Source organism: Gekko japonicus, unplaced genomic scaffold (assembly GCF_001447785.1).
Source record: "Gekko japonicus isolate JY-2015 unplaced genomic scaffold, Gekko_japonicus_V1.1 scaffold911, whole genome shotgun sequence".
NCBI lineage: Eukaryota > Metazoa > Chordata > Lepidosauria > Squamata > Gekkonidae > Gekko > Gekko japonicus.
In genome coordinates, this window is record NW_015172582.1 from 687,924 (window position 1) to 704,466 (window position 16,543).

The following is a 16,543-nucleotide window of genomic DNA, read 5'->3' on the forward strand; positions in this document are numbered from 1 at the left end:
ATGGCAACCCAGCCCACAACTCCGGGCAATCTGGGCAAGGGGGTGCATATAGATGTTAAACAGCATCGGGGATAGCACTGCCCCCTGAGGAACGCCACATTCTAGGGCCCACCTCTGGGACCGCTGATCCCCTATCGCCACCCTTTGTCCCCGACCTTGGAGAAAAGAGACCAGCCATTGGAGGGCAAGCCCCTGAATCCCCACGTCGGCGAGGCGGTGGGCTAGCAACTGATGGTCGACCGTATCGAAAGCGGCCGACAGATCTAACAACACCAGTGCCGCCACTCCGCCTCGATCCAGATGCCTCCGGAGATCGTCAGTCAGTGCGACCAGTACTGTCTCCACCCCATGACCCGGGCGAAACCCGGACTGGTGGGGATCGAGGACAGAAGCGTCAGCCAGAAATGCCTGTAGCTGTGCCGCCACCGCTCTCTCAATCACCTTGCCCAGATAGGGCAGGTTGGACACCGGCCGATAGTTGGCCAATTCGGCCGGGTCCAGAGATGGCTTTTTTAAGAGAGGGCGGACCATCGCTTCCTTGAGTGCCCCAGGGAACCGCCCCTCAAGGAAGGACTTGTTAATAATCTCCCGTAGGGCACCTCGAAACCCCTCGCGCCCCATTTTAATGAGCCAGGAGGGGCACGGATCAAGGTCGCATGTGGTTGGGCGTACCGCCACAAGCAATCTGTCAACTTCTTCCAGGCTGAGTGGGCAGAAACTCACTAAACCCGGCTCCAAAGACATGCAAGGGGCCTCAAGTTCGCCCATCCCCTGGGCTCCTGACTGGCGGAGCAGTGCTCCGGTGCACTCTGGCTGGAACCGAGGCCTGACTATGTGAACAATTTTAAAGAAAGCTGGATCCTGAGTGTGACTGTTTTTTAAGTAATCTCTGGACAAAGTCTTTTGTGGATAATTCACTGGGATACATGCCATAGCAAAAGAATCAGTTGTTTCTTCTTGACAGAACGTCTTCCACAATGAGTAGGATGTGAGAAGGTTACCACCCTTGCAGCTACAGCCCAAAATATCTGACCTTGCTGTAATATAGTAGCAATATTTCTCACAAACATTTCTAGAGGCTCTGCTTCTCCTGCATTTTTGCTTTTCATCCATTTTCCATTTAATTTATTAGCTTAATTGACCTGAGGTCTTAAGTCAAACATACAAACCGCAACTATAAAATGCATTACATATAATTACAAGATAATTTAGACCAAACGTCTTTACAATAAAAGCTAGTAAACATACTCTCGAACAGTATTATCAGACCACATTTTATAAACTTCAATGAATTCTATAAAATCCCATGATATTATGGAAATTAGTTTTTAAATTTTTAAATTATATACATAAAACTACTTATAACATTTCAAAACCGCTTTAAAAATAAACACTATCAGAAGATATTTTTCCACCAAGCGAGTCGTTTCAGGGTCCTCATCTGCTAGTAGTATGGTTGTTACCCATACTTTAGTTACCGATTTATTTCTGGGCCTAATTTAAAGTGCTGATGTTAACCTTGAGAGCCCTAACAATGGAGGAACAAGGTATCTGAAGGACCACAATAGAAGTGTTTTGAAATCAGTGTGTGGTGCCATGCTCCCCATGCTTGGATTAGCTGACATTATGTGCATTCCACATGAAATGCTCTGAGTTCTTCTGTATAAGGAGATCCCGGGACATTCTTTCTTTTTTTAATAGCAGGTCCTTTACATTTGTTGAGTGGATCATTTTAGGAAGGGAAAATGGAACAACAGGTCAAACCTGGTTCTGTCAAATCACATCTCAATCCAAATTGGGGTCTTGCGTATTGGCTATTTTAAAAAATGTAAAATCTGGGAGCTCTAGCTACAGATGCCACCCACACTTGCTAGCAGATGTACTTCCAGTGCTGCCTTAATTAGCCTGTGATATATTGCACACAAGGAGTGCTACCAGCATATAATGTGATGTGATAAGACTTTCAGAATGGTTTGACCAATGGAATGCAACATTTGTCTCTTGTGGCTCACACTGTACCACATTTCCGGTACTGAGGCAGTAGCATGACTATCTGTCATCAAGTCCCAATTGCATGCTTGGGATGCACACAGGCCTGTGAACTAGCCAGAAGAAAAAACATTCCTGCAATATTTTTGTGGTAGCCAGACATTCCATAATGTGAAGTCAATCTTGCTCGAGAGTTGACATTTATGCATGCTGACAAGAAGCAGAACCCGCAATACTCATGGGGGGGGGGAGAGCATTCCCAAAGGCTCCCGGCCTCCAGAAGTAGCTCCACATTCAGGAGGAGGAAATGGCTGCAGGTAAGGCTTCTCCTGCCCCCCCCGGCATCGAGGCCTGAGCGGCTCCCAGCTGCTGGGCCCACCGAGCCTTCTCATGCCCCCCCTGGCACTGGCGGCGAGGCCTGAGTGGCTCCCTGTATAGTTTTTTCAACTTTTCAGATTTTTCTGCACACCTGGGGATCACCTTAAGTGTGCAGGAAAATCTCTTTGCCCCCTAGGTGCCCCAGATGTGCAGATTTAGATATCTGCATGCAGAGGGGACCTTGGCTATTAGATATATAGATTTATAGAAAACAGAAGGAACATTTAATGAGTAAAAGATATAGGATATAAAGACGGTTCTTGTGTTGATCTGTCAGTACCAATCTCCTCAGAGTAAAGAATAATACTTAAATCTGTATAAAGTATGCTAAAAAACAGCCTCCCAGAGCCTTACATATCCCCAGACTTATTCCCCATTATAGCCTGTGGGGAATGGGGCTATAATGGAGCTGAGGGTATAATGGAGTGATTTCTTAGCAAGGCATTTAAGGTTTAAATGCATTTAAAGCTTGAATGTCCTTGAAGTTCACTCACCCACCTAAATATCTCTGGCGTGAACTCTGAAGGAATTTGGTATTTTGCCTTCTTAGTTCACTTCCTGTGGCATGGAGTCATGCCATGGCTTGGAGAAGGCATTTAAAGGGAAACAATGGAGGATGGGGGCAACTTCTTCTGGGGTCCATAGAATTGTACCCCCGGTCCAATATTTTTGAAACTTGGGGGGTCTTTTGAGGAGAGGCACCAGAAGCTAAGCTGAATTTTTGGTGCCTCTACCTAAAAAGACAGCTCCCCAGAGCCCCAGAAACCCCCAGATTGACTCTACATTATAGCCTATGAGAAATGGTCCCCATAAACTATAATGGTGTAAAGATCAGAACTTACAGATCTTGAGGCTTTCATTAAGTGTGATGAAGCTGTAAATTTTTACAGGTTAGTTGCAGCCTGTTTGGGCCGAGCATTAATTAAAAGCACCTGATGACTTTGACCAGCTATCTTAAGACACTTTTATCTGTTTGTCAGCTAGCAATGGGGATTAACCAACTATGCCCTAATTGGCTAATGGGGGCCATGGGGGCTGAAGGAATAGATAGGCAAAGCGGGGGGGGGGGGCTAGCTATAAGGATGGTGGCCATACCAGAGAAGACACAGGTTGAGGCCTCGGTGACTTCAAGCCAGAATACCAAGGACTGTTCCAGTCAGAATGGACTCTCTTTCTTAAGCTTCTGGGTGAGAAAGTCAGGTTGTAAGATTACCCCACAGAGGGAAGCCTGTGAGTATTTAATGTTTCAAAGACTCAGCCTCTGCCCAGCACAAGTAGGGGTGTTTTTTTTTGCTATTGTCATGATTTTGAGAGTGACTCCTGCTTAGCAAACACTCTTCATTACTTGATTGATTGAATAAATGCAGAGGTGTTTTTTAATCTGCTGTGTCAGGAGTATTTGCTGAATGTCTGCTTACATCCTCAAAGGGAACCCAGAAGCTAAAAAGCCTCAACAAAGGACCAGGACCTGGTGAGACCCCCAAGGGCCCCAGGTGTTTGTGAGTTCAGTGCCTGAGAACGGGAGAGGGATTGTCTTTGGTCCAGACAAATAGGGCCAAATAAATTTGGGTTTCCAGATTATTTCCTGAATCCGAATACAATACTGATATTGGGATTTGGGAATATTGGGAAATATCAATATTTTCCAGGTTCAATATACCTGAAACCCCCCCCCCCCACAATTCCAATATTTTCTCTTTACAGTCCTGACAGTGCTAAAGAAATGTATAAAGCAATCACACAGCATTCACCTCCCAGATTTCTCCATCCCCTGACTGGGAAAATGGTAGCTATGCAACGGTGAAGTATAACACTATAAGGCTTGCTTGGGAGTAAGCCCCACTGAATAAAATGGGCCTAACTTCTGAGCAGGTGCATAGGATTTCTCCCCTTATGTTGTATGCATAATGAAGGTGGAAGGCAGGTGACCCAACAACTGATTTGAAAATATTATTCCCACAGGGTTTTTACAGTCTTAAACCCACTGATTATGACATTGGCCTGGTATAGACAGCAGAGTGAGGTGGTAATGAGGTAACAGAGAGCAGAGGAGATGGATCAAACCGTGCCACTTCAGACTGTAGTTTCCAAGTTCCTCTATATTAACAGCTCTTTGATAAAGGAACATTAACACAGCAGACAGAGAGATAAGATAGAATGCAATCTGCAGATTTAGATATTCACAGATATTCACAGATGGAAAGCACACTTCACTATTAGATACATAGATGGTTGCTCTTCTCTCTTCCTTAAAAGGTTCACTTTTTTCAAATAATGCCGTACCTCCAGGGCTGTGACTGTTTCCAACGTCTTCATGCACTTGTACTTACAAAGAATTAAGAAGTGCAATTTTTCCACTGTACAAGGCTGAGTTATATCTTACACTTGCTAAATCAATGCTGCATTCATTATGGATGCTATGGGAATTAGTCTGCAAAACTGAGCATATTTTCATGTGCTTGGAGATTAATCTTCAAAGCAGTAAACAGGAACCTGGCTGTGAGATGTACATTAATGTCAGTAGGACATCCGATACTACATTCCTGTCTCCAGCTTTCCAGTGTACAAGCAAGAGTAGATTTGACCTTTCTATATTATAAGAAGCAGTCATTTACTAAAAATGCTAGTTCCTATTGAGATTCATGAGCTTTTAATTACACCTCTCTGATATGTTGCTGCCTACTTCTTGTATTACATTTTTCTAAAGACATGCAATGAATCTAAATCCCCTGCATTATAATAATTTGTATAATTATCATCACCAGCAATGATACTAATAATATTCTCTGTTGGATGGGATCAAACATGAAATCATGGATGGCAACATAAAAGCACTTCAGAGGGTGGGGTACATTAAAATCATTAGTGCCATAATTCTGTCTACATAGCTTAGTATCTTTGGAACTATTAAATAATATTAGTAATATTGAGATGTCTCACCAGTTTATACTAAAATTAATATAATAGTTATTTCTAAGAGAAAGCAAGCAGTGAAATTTGATTAAATACTTATATGAAATCCAGATTCAGCCATACAGTGCAAGTTCAATAGGACCTACCGCACAGTATATATGTTTAGGATTTTATTCTTAGTGTGAGAAAGCAGACCAAAGCAGTGGAAGATAAAATTCAATATGAAGTCTGCATGTTGATAACAAGCAATTTGCTTTTTCCACATTTCTTATGGTAGAATGATTTACACCAGTTACACTGCCCTCATTTTGCATTCGGCTTTGTACTTACTACTCCATCCATCCATCCATCCATCCATCCATCCATCCATCCATCCATCCATCCATCCATCCATCCATCCTTAAAATTTATGAATTGCCCAATCCCTGAGTGCACAGAGCTCTGGGCAATGTACAACAGAAGTTAAAAACATCAACATAACATTGTTAAAATTAATAAATCAGCCATTCCTATATTCAGGCAGTACCTGTTGCTAAATAATCATCTCAATGATTCAGGAGTGGGCTAAACCAAGGGACAAGCTAAGATATATAAAAAACCCAAAATAAATAAAAATAAAGAACCTAGCATACCACAGATGCATTAAATCTCACACTGGACCTTTGATGAGGAACAGTTCTAGTTGTGATATGGAACACCACTTTATGCTACTTTGAAGTAAGATTATTTCATTTGGGTTGGGGTGGGTGCTTGATACCAATGAAAACACATTATTGGGACTTAGCAATTTGATCTTCAAAACAGTCAGCTAGACTCAATGACTCGCATGGGTTTGTTACCTGCATCAGCCCTTTGACTATTGGCTGTTCTTCCCGGTTGAGAGATGGAAAATCTGAAGGTCTCCTCTATGATTTTTGCAATCCTTGCAGTTTTTAACTGGCCTTCGCAACCCAATGTACTCAAACCACTCTAGGGCACATTTTGTGCTGAGATTTTCATGACAACACGACGACTTCAACTGTTTTCAGGAAATGGGCATTGTGGGCTTCTATTTTTCTTCATATTTAATATATGGAATGTCAAACTGTCCTTGCAAAACAAAGCTTGAGAACCATTTTCTTTTTTTATTTATGTGAGGCTAGTCATCTGACTCATCAATAATTCATTTTTCCTACCAAGGTTGGACAATAATGCAGAAGCTGTAGACACTTTTCCCAATGCGTAGGATGCAGGGTTTGAACATCTTTTCACTTCAGCCCATTAACTTAATTGACTGAACACCTGCCAGACAGAATAAGTCATTGCGTGAGGATTTCAGTAGGAGCTGCTATTTGATGTTTTGTTGAATTCCATTGCTATGGTGCACAATGCAAAGTGCCAGTACTTAAGTAAACATGCCTTGTCATCAAAATGCGGTCACATATTCATCAAGGAATTATTTCTAAGCACGATCTTTTAAAACTACAAAACAAGACAAGAGAACATCATAAAGTGACCTTTAATACCTCAGAATTTATTAATAAAGTCAATTGTTGATCAGCTGGGGAAAGCTCTACACCCACAAATCTAATGACAGAGTTTAACCTATAAATGTTAAGGGCATTTTGGCTCTATTCAGATATCACAAATTCATTCCTGTTTGCTCCACACCAGGTTTTATTCTGTGTAGCACTCACATATTCCCCTTCCTTCCTTCATGCCTCAAGCCATGACTGGAATCTTCCTTGTTTAGGAAGCCTTCATTTTAATTCCATTTTGTTGTTATGTCAAAACTGGGGTTGTTTCTTCGTAAGAAAGAAATAATCCCCCCCTTTTAAGGTTGCTGAATTGACAACAGTTAAGATCAAAGCAGAGACTCCTCCTTCGTGGTTTCCTGTGCAAGGCCGAAGAAGGGAAGGAAAGAATGTATATGCAGTCTTGAGGGTCTGAGGCTTGTTCATATCACAAACAAATTGTGGTTTGTTTGTAAAATCTGAATTAAGCCTTGTATCATTCATGAAATCATTCAAGCTAATTTGATTAACTGCATCCTGTCCCATGTGTCCTTTATCCATGCAGGTCTCCTGACCTACACCATAGCTTTTTGGAGTCGTAAAGAGATATTTTCCCTGTTTTGCCAAAGAAAAAAACAGAGGATTCTAATTCACTGCATCTTGGAATGTAATGCTTATGAAGTGGATTTACATAGGCTAGCACAGGGGTGTCGAACTCATTTGTTATGAGGGCCAGATCTGACATAAATGTTACTTTGTGGGGTCAGACCATGTGTGTCATAAAATGTAATGCTGCGTACCTGAGATATAAATTTTATAAAGGACTCAAGCAAACCTAATTGACAATATTTTTTACTTAAAATACAAACAAAACCAATTGATTCCTAGCAGTGAAAGCAATTGATTTACTGGGGAACCCACAAAAGCAAGATTAATTTTTTCCCGAGGGATACCATAAAAGGGGAAAGTATCTTACACTTCCATACAAATTAGCTACGTTTTGTATATATAACACTTTTAGGAGATGAGACATTGTCCTTGCAAGTACATAAGGTAGTTTTTTGGCAACCCCTCGTATGCCCGGCCTCAGCAGCCAACCATGGCTACAATCCATGTCTCACTCTTTGTTTCCTCCCTTCCCTCATCCTACCTCTGAGGATCTTGAGGAGGCACACTGGACTCCCCTCTCCATGGCCCCATCCCTACCACCCCCCCTGTGAGGCAGGCCAGTCTGATCAACCAGCCGCAGGTGACACAGATGAGAGGGTCCTGACTGAGGAGAAGGAGAAGTCTAACCTTGGCTCTCCCAGATCCCCCACCCACAGTTCTAATCCCTTCTGCATTCCCCACAGAAGTGGTGGGGTTGAGGGAAGTCTTGACAGAGAGGCTGTTTCCGAAACCTCCGGGGTGCTTTTTGTCCTCCCACAACCCCTTTTCCCTCACAGGCTGAGAACAGGTGCGGGAGTGGGGGGAAGGAGGTCAACACCCCCCACCCGCCCCAACACTCACTCTGCCTCCTGGCTCTGCAGCTGTTTAGACATGCAGCGACAACATCAGCGCCCCCTTTCCCCATTGCTCCTGCACTTGCTTCCAAGGCCAGGAGGTTTTTCCCCTCAGAGCGGAATTCATAAGACAGCCCAGTTGCCTCCCAATCAATGTTCCCTCTAAGCTGTGGAGTCCTGTGAGCAAAAATTCTATTTTCTGAGCTACCGGCATTAAAGTTGTGAGCAAGCGATTTGGCTACGGCATAAATTAGTTTGCTCCGGAGCCCTCCTTCCTGAGCTAAGGCAAAAATGTGTGAGCCGGAGGCTAAAGAATGGTGAGCTAGCTCACACTAACTCAGCTTAGAGGGAACACTGCTCCCAATCCATGTGTGCTGGCCTTCATCTCTTCTTTTCTGTCCCTGTCTGTTAGTCGGCTGATTGTTGCTCTGTATGCCCGCTCTCACCAACCCCCCCTCACAGTCATCATTTGACAAAATGCGAAGCTGGCTGGTGCAGTGATGGCAATGCTGGCTGCTTGGCTCCACTCCCCATGTAGTGGTGTGACGAACTGACCTCCAAAAGCAAGATGCTTAGTGCATCAGATTCAGACAGCAGGGAGATTAAAGGGTTAATGCCTCACTGTGAAGCACAGGTTGATTGACAGTTTGCTGCTGCTGCCTGCATGCCCCCTCCCCATTGATCAGTGCCAGCTGAGGAGAGCTTTAAGAACAGCTGAGTGCTGAGGAAAAGGGTCTTTTTTGCTTCTTTTCCTCTCTGGTGTGTCAGAAGCCAGACAGGTGGAGTTAGTGTGTCTGTCAGAGGGAAACAGACAAGTTCACTTGTGAAGTGAAGGAATACAACTCCTTCCCTTACTGTGTACCATCAAAACAGTGGAAAAGTTCCAAATAAGAACTTTAGTCTAAATGTCAGCCAAGCTGAAAACCGTTTATTTCACTGGGTCAAGAACTGAGGGTCAGTTTTGGCAAGAGGGATTGGTCAGTAGGTTGAAGGTGCCAGTCTAGCCAAACAGAGAAAGGAATATTGCTTTTAGGAAAAGAAGACTATTTCCTTCTCAGCTATTCAGTGGGTTCAGTTCTGAAGGGACCCCTGGATTGGGTGAAAAAGGAAATTGTTTTAGACTCCTCTAGAATCCAAGGGAAAGTTGTAATCCCACAGAGAGGGAGAATAACTACAGGAAGAAAGTACTAATCTCCAGGAAACAAAGATAGTTATATGAATCTTTATTAAGACACGTTGTTACCATTAAGAAATCTCCAAGACAAGCAAACCTCTCACTGTTAAGAACCGAGTCTCTAAGAAAATAAGCTTCAGCAATACTTTGTAGCCTGTTCAAAATATAATTTGTAAATAACAACAAAATTTACCTCAGTTTCCTTATTCCTTGCCTATTCCTAACCCAACTGTGCCTGTTTATATAAGTCATCATTCCTGTTTCAAATTTACTTTGTGTCAAGTGCCATTTACAAAGGAAATAACAAGTGAGCTTCTGCTTATCTGTAATAAATCTCTGGCCTGGGCAAAAGCCAAATATCTTCTCTACCACAGGGTGGGACACTCAGTCATAAACTGTTTATTAACACAAGCTACCAAGGGGCTGTTCAGACAGAGTGGGGAACAGAGTTTTTGTCGGGATTCGGGAACATCTGCCTCACGAAAAAGAAGCAGCAGGGATCCATTGTAAGTGGCTTCTCCAATCCTTGCCGAGCTGTGGTCGGAGGAGGCAGGAGGGAAAAAAGCACCAAGCCTCCTCTTTCTCTGCCTTTGTTCCATTCCCCCCACACTATTTTACCTCAGCCTCTCAGTCCCACCCCTAGCCATTTCCTTTTTATTTCTTGACAGTTTCCACCACACACACAACTCACCACATGCGCTTGCTCACCTGCTCACTCCCCAGCAGCCTCCTGCCTTCCCTCCCTCATACTAGTTGCTTGTGGGCTGGATAAGAGCCCTGGATGGGCTGGTTCTGGCTCCCGGGCCTTATGTTTGATACCCCTCGGCTAGCAGATGGACATTCATTGCTTTATAAGTGTATCATTGATTATTTACATATGTAAATGATATGACACCACAGGTAGGATGTCCATATCATCTCTAATCCACTGCCTTCCAATTGAGTTAGTTCAGTCATTCGTCACCTCTAGAGAAATCAAGTGATGTGCATGCATACAAGCATGATTCAGAGTGATGCTCCTAATTTCAGATGAACATGCTTTGACACTATGTGCATGTGTTACCTTCAAGTAGTGGTGTTTTAGTTTTTCTTCTTCTACTTTAAGGCGTTTCTGGGTGATTTCTTCTTGCAGCTTCCTCTTGTCCTGAAAATCACAAAAATAATTTAAAAAAATCTATCCCCAAGAGTGCTTTTTGAAGTGGACTTTGAATGATAATGAATGTCATTCCTATACTCTTAAAATCAATAGGAGATTGGACTTTGGTTTCAGTATGTACAAAATTAAGATATTGGAGTGAGCGTTGTTGTCTCTGTGCTGAAACTTAGGACTACCTCTAACGCCTGCAAGGGTTATATGAAATCATGCTCTTATCACCTGGTGCTGTAGATAAAAACACAGCACTACTGAGCATGTGGCTCTGGGTGATGGAGATTGCATCAAGTCATCTAGAGGCCACATAGCTGAACCAACAGAACCAAGAAGCAACATGAGCTCATTCACATTTATGCTTTGGTTTTGGATTTTATTTATTTATTTATTTATTATTTTGATTTATACCCCGCCCTCCTCGCAAGCAGGCTCAGGGAGGCTTAAAGTTTAATTAACAACTTTAATGTTTTGTGGTTTTATTATGTTTTTTTTTGTAAGCTGCTTTGGGCAGGTTCCCTGGAGAGGTTGCATAAAAGTATTCTAAATAATTAAATAAAATTTCACTTCAGTTGACAGAGGGCCATCATGCTCTTGGGCAATGCTGCCTGGATCAAAGCATTCCATATGCTAGAAATATGTGTCAAGAATGTGACAGATGCCAACTTACCCACTATGGTAGGCAATCTCCCATTGTCACCGCCTGGTTCTCACTGCTGGTCAAATGAGCAGCAGAGGTGGGGGAATGATGTGGGGCGGGGAGATGTGTCAGTATCACTTCTGGCTAAAACCCAGAAGGGACGGTACTGATGCTATAGAACACGGGTCCCCAGTGTGGTGCTTGTGGGCCCCATAGTGTATGCAACACCTTTTCTGGTACCCACCAAGTGTTTTTATACAGTGGGTGGGGCCAGAGGGCCTTTACCCAGCAGGGCTTCTGATTGGCTGTGAAGAGTAAAAAAAAATGCTTCTGAGGCTGCCACCACAACAGTGGAAAGGTTTTCACTGTTCGTACGCAAGAAACTATTTTGCAATAATATGTTCATTTAAAAAGGCATCCTTTAAATCAGAGCTTTTGTCTGAAATGTTGAAGAGTTACTACTGGATTTTTGCATAACTTGGCTCTCTTGCATTTTGAGGTTAGCTCTGCCTCCAGGGGAAGCCATTTTGAAGTTGTGCCCACCACCCCATGTCAGAATTCCAAAGACGCCTGCAGGCTCAAAAGGTTTGTGGACTCCTGCTCTAGAATTTCACTGATTTCTATGGTAAAACTCTTTTACTCATGCCCTTTCTCCTCCCAAGTCCCTTGGCAACCCTACATACTGACTTAAAAATAATTACATTGGACAGAAATCTTAGTAATTTCTTCAGCATTAAGATTCTTAGATAGGGTTGCTATACTCCAGATATGGCCTGGAGATCTCCTGGAATTACATCCGATCTTCATACAACACAGATCAGTTCCCCTGGAGAAAATGGCAACTGCACAGGGCAAATGCTGCAGCATTATATACCAGTGAGGTCCCTCCCCAAACCCCACCCTCCTCAGGCTCTACCCCCTAAATCTCCAGGTATTTCCCAACCCAGTTTGGCAACCCTTTGTAATATGCTAAGGAATTGTGACTAAGGTCTAAGTCTGATTGGCTGAGTTGCCTGGCAGTTGCAGAGGGGATTAGATACTCATTTCTGATTGCCATTGAGATATTATGATCTTGCTGGAAGCAGACTGTCACTGGCTGAGCTGTTCCGATCCTGAGGGTTACTCTCTCACATTGGCTGAAGTGCAGTAGCCCTACCAAAAGGAAGCAGGGCCTAGGAAAGAAAGGCTGGTTTTGAGATCGTGGCCCTGAAGAATGAGATGCATTCAAGGCCGAAAGGAGGAACTGAAGAGGGAAAGGAAGAAAAGAGAAAGGAGGAAGAAGTTGACTAGGAACTGCAGAGGTGAAGAAGGCTGAACTTTATACAGCGTTTGGAAATAACTAGTGAAATCTTTGGCTACAGGTCTCTAGTTTCCTATTAAAGTTTAAAAATCAACCTCAGCTGCCAGAATCACTCTGTTTATTCTACAATAATCTTGTCTGCTTTAAGGGCCAGCACATCCAATTGCCCTGCTTTTGGTAGGCATTTTCCCCTAGAGGCAATGGCATCTATTTCTCTTTCCTGTCTCTGCCTATGGCAAACCATTTGTCCGTCTCTTTTGCTATAAGTAGTAGGTATAAATTTGCCTCTGGTACAGTGTGGGGGAGTGCAAAATTTCAGCCTCTGCTTGTGGCCAGTGAGTCAGACGACCCAGGGAGCAGGCACAAAGGACAGAAATAAACAAGGTTAGGTTGTCACGTGCCCTGGCTGTGAGCATGCAACTAAAATGTTTCACAGACCAGAAGAGGGAACAAAATTGTGTGCAAATAACATCCACAGTATTTCAAAAAGCTATGAATCACACACTGCAGATCAACTGCACCACAGCACTTTGTCATCATGGGAGGTGGAGACATTTGTCTTGGAAGCCTATGCTCATGGAAAAGGCAATCTGCTTTCCAATTTCCTGCTACGGTTGTAGAAATGGAAAGCAATGCCATAGAGAAACTGCCAAACTTTTAAAAATAGACAAGTTAGTATGTACCTGTTGAGAGGCTAACTAAAATAGAGCTATTTATTGCTCTCTCTCGCTCTCTCATCTCCCATCTCTGTGACTCAGAACATAATTAAGCCCTTTGCTGGATGAAAAGAGTGTTAGGCATTAAAAGATTTTTGAATAGCAATGAGTGTGTTGGAGAGAGCTGGTTGCCTTTCCCTGTTTTCAGCTGCTGCAAAAAGCAACATACCTGTCCCAGAGTAGGAAAAAATGACACATAGCAGAAGAAAGTGTATATACATATTTATGCTTGAAACCAATAGTTGTCGTATTCGACAGAGTTACCGCCAAAGTATTATCAGTGGAGTGTCATGAACAATTAGGGTTGCCAGGTCCCCTCTGCGCCTGACGGGACTGGGGGATAGGGTTGCCAGCTCCAGGTTGGGAAACTCCTGGAGATCTGGGAAAGACAGGGACCTCACTGGTACAATGCCATACAGTTCACCCTCCAAAGCATCCATTTTCTCTCTTTTTTAAAATCCCCCTAAGGGGAAATTTTTTACTGATTTTTTTGCAGACTACAAACTATAACAGAAAATATAGGAAAGGGGACTACATCTAGGGGAACAGAAAAGAAAACCCACTACTAACTAAAAACCCAAGAGTAGGAGATCAATACATCAGTTTATCATAGGCCCCGGTCACACGGGAGGTTTTGGGTCAGAAGAGGGACGGATTGGGGGCGCAGCAAACGGGCGCGACCACATCGCAACATCTGGGAATTGGCGTGCACCCGTCCCCGATCCGTCCCTTCCGGCCTAAAACCCGCTGCAAAAAAAGAAAAAGAAAAAAACCCCAAGTAAAAGGTAGCACCAACCTGGAACGGCGCAGCAAGTGCGGCCGTGAGATCACCGGCACGCCCGTCTGCAGGAGCAATCGAGGCTTCCGGCCGAACTGCACATGTGCACACATGCACAGTTCTGCTGCCTTGCTCTCCCTGCAGTGGCTTCCCCCCGGCATCTGATCGTGCCGGGGAGCAACTACGCGGCAGCTCAGGGGATCTATTTGATCCCGCCGCCATGTGCCTGTTTTGGTGCGGCTTTAAAAAGCCACACTTTGGCCGTTCTCTCTCCCCCCCCCCCCCGTCCATCCCTTTAACTGTTTAAAAAAACTCCCAGAGCATCCCAAAGTTATTTCAAAATGTTTTCAGGCACAAGTCAGAGTCCTTGAGCCCTTATTTATTCTTATCTTTTCTAATCCTCAATTTATATGGACCTTTGGGGGCTGGTGCCCCCTTTTCAGAGGGTGAGTCCCCGAGCCTAACTCACCATCAGATTTGCTTTCTTCTTCCTTTTTGTCATCTTCTGGTTCCCCGAGCTGTGTTCGCAAAAAGTCACATGCTTTAAAAACAGAGTCAATCTTTTATTTCTATCGTTAAACTTGAAAATGATGCCTTCTGGAATTAGCCATCTGTAACTGATGCCGTTTGTTTGTAGTTCTTTCTCTTCTGTCTTATATCAAATGGAATGTCTTTTAGAATCCTGATGTTGTTGTCTCCGATTTTCAAGGGTGTTCCCGTAATTGCTTTCAAAATCAAGTCTCTTACATGTCTCTTCGAGAATTTGACTACTATTTTCCCAGGCAGATTATTTTTCTTGATATATGTTGAATATGACCTATAGACCACATCCATCTCACTGTAGAAGTACTCCGCTGTCAAATATGTCATTGGAGCCAGTGCTTCACTCAGCCATTGCTTCAAATTCTCTCCTTTAATTTCCGGGACCCCCTGGAATCACAGGACCAAATTTGCTTTCTCCATTTGCAGCTGCAAAAGTTTTGTTTCTTCAGTGGCTTGCTTCATTTCCAGCTTCTTCACCTTTTTTTTTTTTACTTTTTTAGTGCTGGTGTCCATTTCCTTCACCTTCTCTCCCATTTGCTCTGTTGCTTTTAACGATTGGGTCAATTGCATTTGCTGTGAAGCCAAGCTCTGCCCAATTGTTGACAATTGCTGCTTAATACTTGTCATCTCATCCAGCAGAGGGTGCAAGGAATCAGCCAACAGTTTTGAAATCTCAGAAGACTCTTCCGGGCGAGGACTACTCCTTAGTTTCGCTTTCAACAGCTTTTCTTTCTCCGGTTTCTTCCCCGCCATATTTTTGGATTTGTTTACTTTTTCAAAAAGTTGCTAAAGTCTCTGGTACTCGCCCAAACGCTTGTCTGTGTTCTGGTAAGTCTCTTAAAACAGATTTAGATGCTTATTTTTCTGCTTCCCCCCTTTCCCCGTGTATTGTGTGCGTGTTTGGGAGGATCCCCTCCCCTGCTCGCTTTCCTGGCATTCTTTGGGGGGGGGCAGCTTTCTTTTAAATATTTGTGCTTGCTTCAACCCGACTCACAGTTCGTTGTTGGCCTTCTGGTCTCGCTCGTTATCAGTTATTTCTCCCGATCTCCAACACTTGTCCCGGTCAACAGCACTCGTACCATTCGGTCACTCAGCAGCAGGACCTTTGGGGTGGAGGAGTGCCTCAATTCTCTGGCTTCTTGCCATTGAAGATGTCGCCCCTCCAAAGCCCCCTGGCTGGGAGCCTTTTACCAAGGCTCCGGGGGGGGGGTCGCGACCCGTCGGACCCCCTCCCACACGCTGGTGTGCAGTTTGCATCCCCGGAGCGACCGGGAGATGCATCTGCCTGCATGTCGCCATACACCGGAAGTCCCAAAGCATCCATTTTCTCCAGGGGAACTGATCTTTGTAGTCTGGAGATGAGCTGTAATTCCAGGGGAACCCCAGGTCCCATCGGGTGTCTGACATCCCTACTAACAGTACAGAAGTGCTACATGAGTGGGATTTGTGAATGGTTCTGTCCGATGGGCTTGGCGTAAAGAGGCCTTGGGGGAACCGGAGCCTGTGATGCAAATAAATAAATGGAAATGTTTCTTGATGACTGTGGCTTTCCCCTCAAGAGGCCTTAAGTGTTAGGCAGTGACAAAGTCCAAGCACTCATCAGGGCTGGAAATAGGTGACTCCCCCTCTTGGCCGAAGGGAGGGGTCATTTGGGAGTCTATAAAATGACAGTGCGGTTTTAGATACTGGGAGAGAGAGAGAGAGAAGCAGACCAACACTGCTATGTTGGCTGACCCACCTTGAGATGTGAAATCTTCCTCTCTGGTGATCTGATCCTGTAGGAGTGTGAGTTTCCTTGCACCTGTGCACTGCTTGTACACTTATAAAGAAAGCATATAGTACAGAATCATCACACTTCTCTCTCTCTTTTAAAATAGATTTTATTGATCATCAAACTTCTCCAGGGTTCTGTCCCTAAAACAGAGCCAACCCTGTCCCTAAAACAGAGCCAATGAATAAGTGCTAACCCT

General features: G+C 43.9%; 1 protein-coding gene across 1 annotated transcript in view; it reads right to left on the bottom strand.

Moving 5' to 3' along the window:
* Nucleotides 1-16,543, bottom strand: part of PALMD (palmdelphin) — a 45,682-nt gene that overhangs the window by 21,703 nt on the left and 7,436 nt on the right. The window contains exon 2 of the mRNA XM_015421463.1: nt 10,513-10,593. Within this exon, the coding sequence (XP_015276949.1) occupies nt 10,513-10,593 (81 nt within the window). The remainder of the gene's footprint in view (nt 1-10,512; nt 10,594-16,543) is intronic.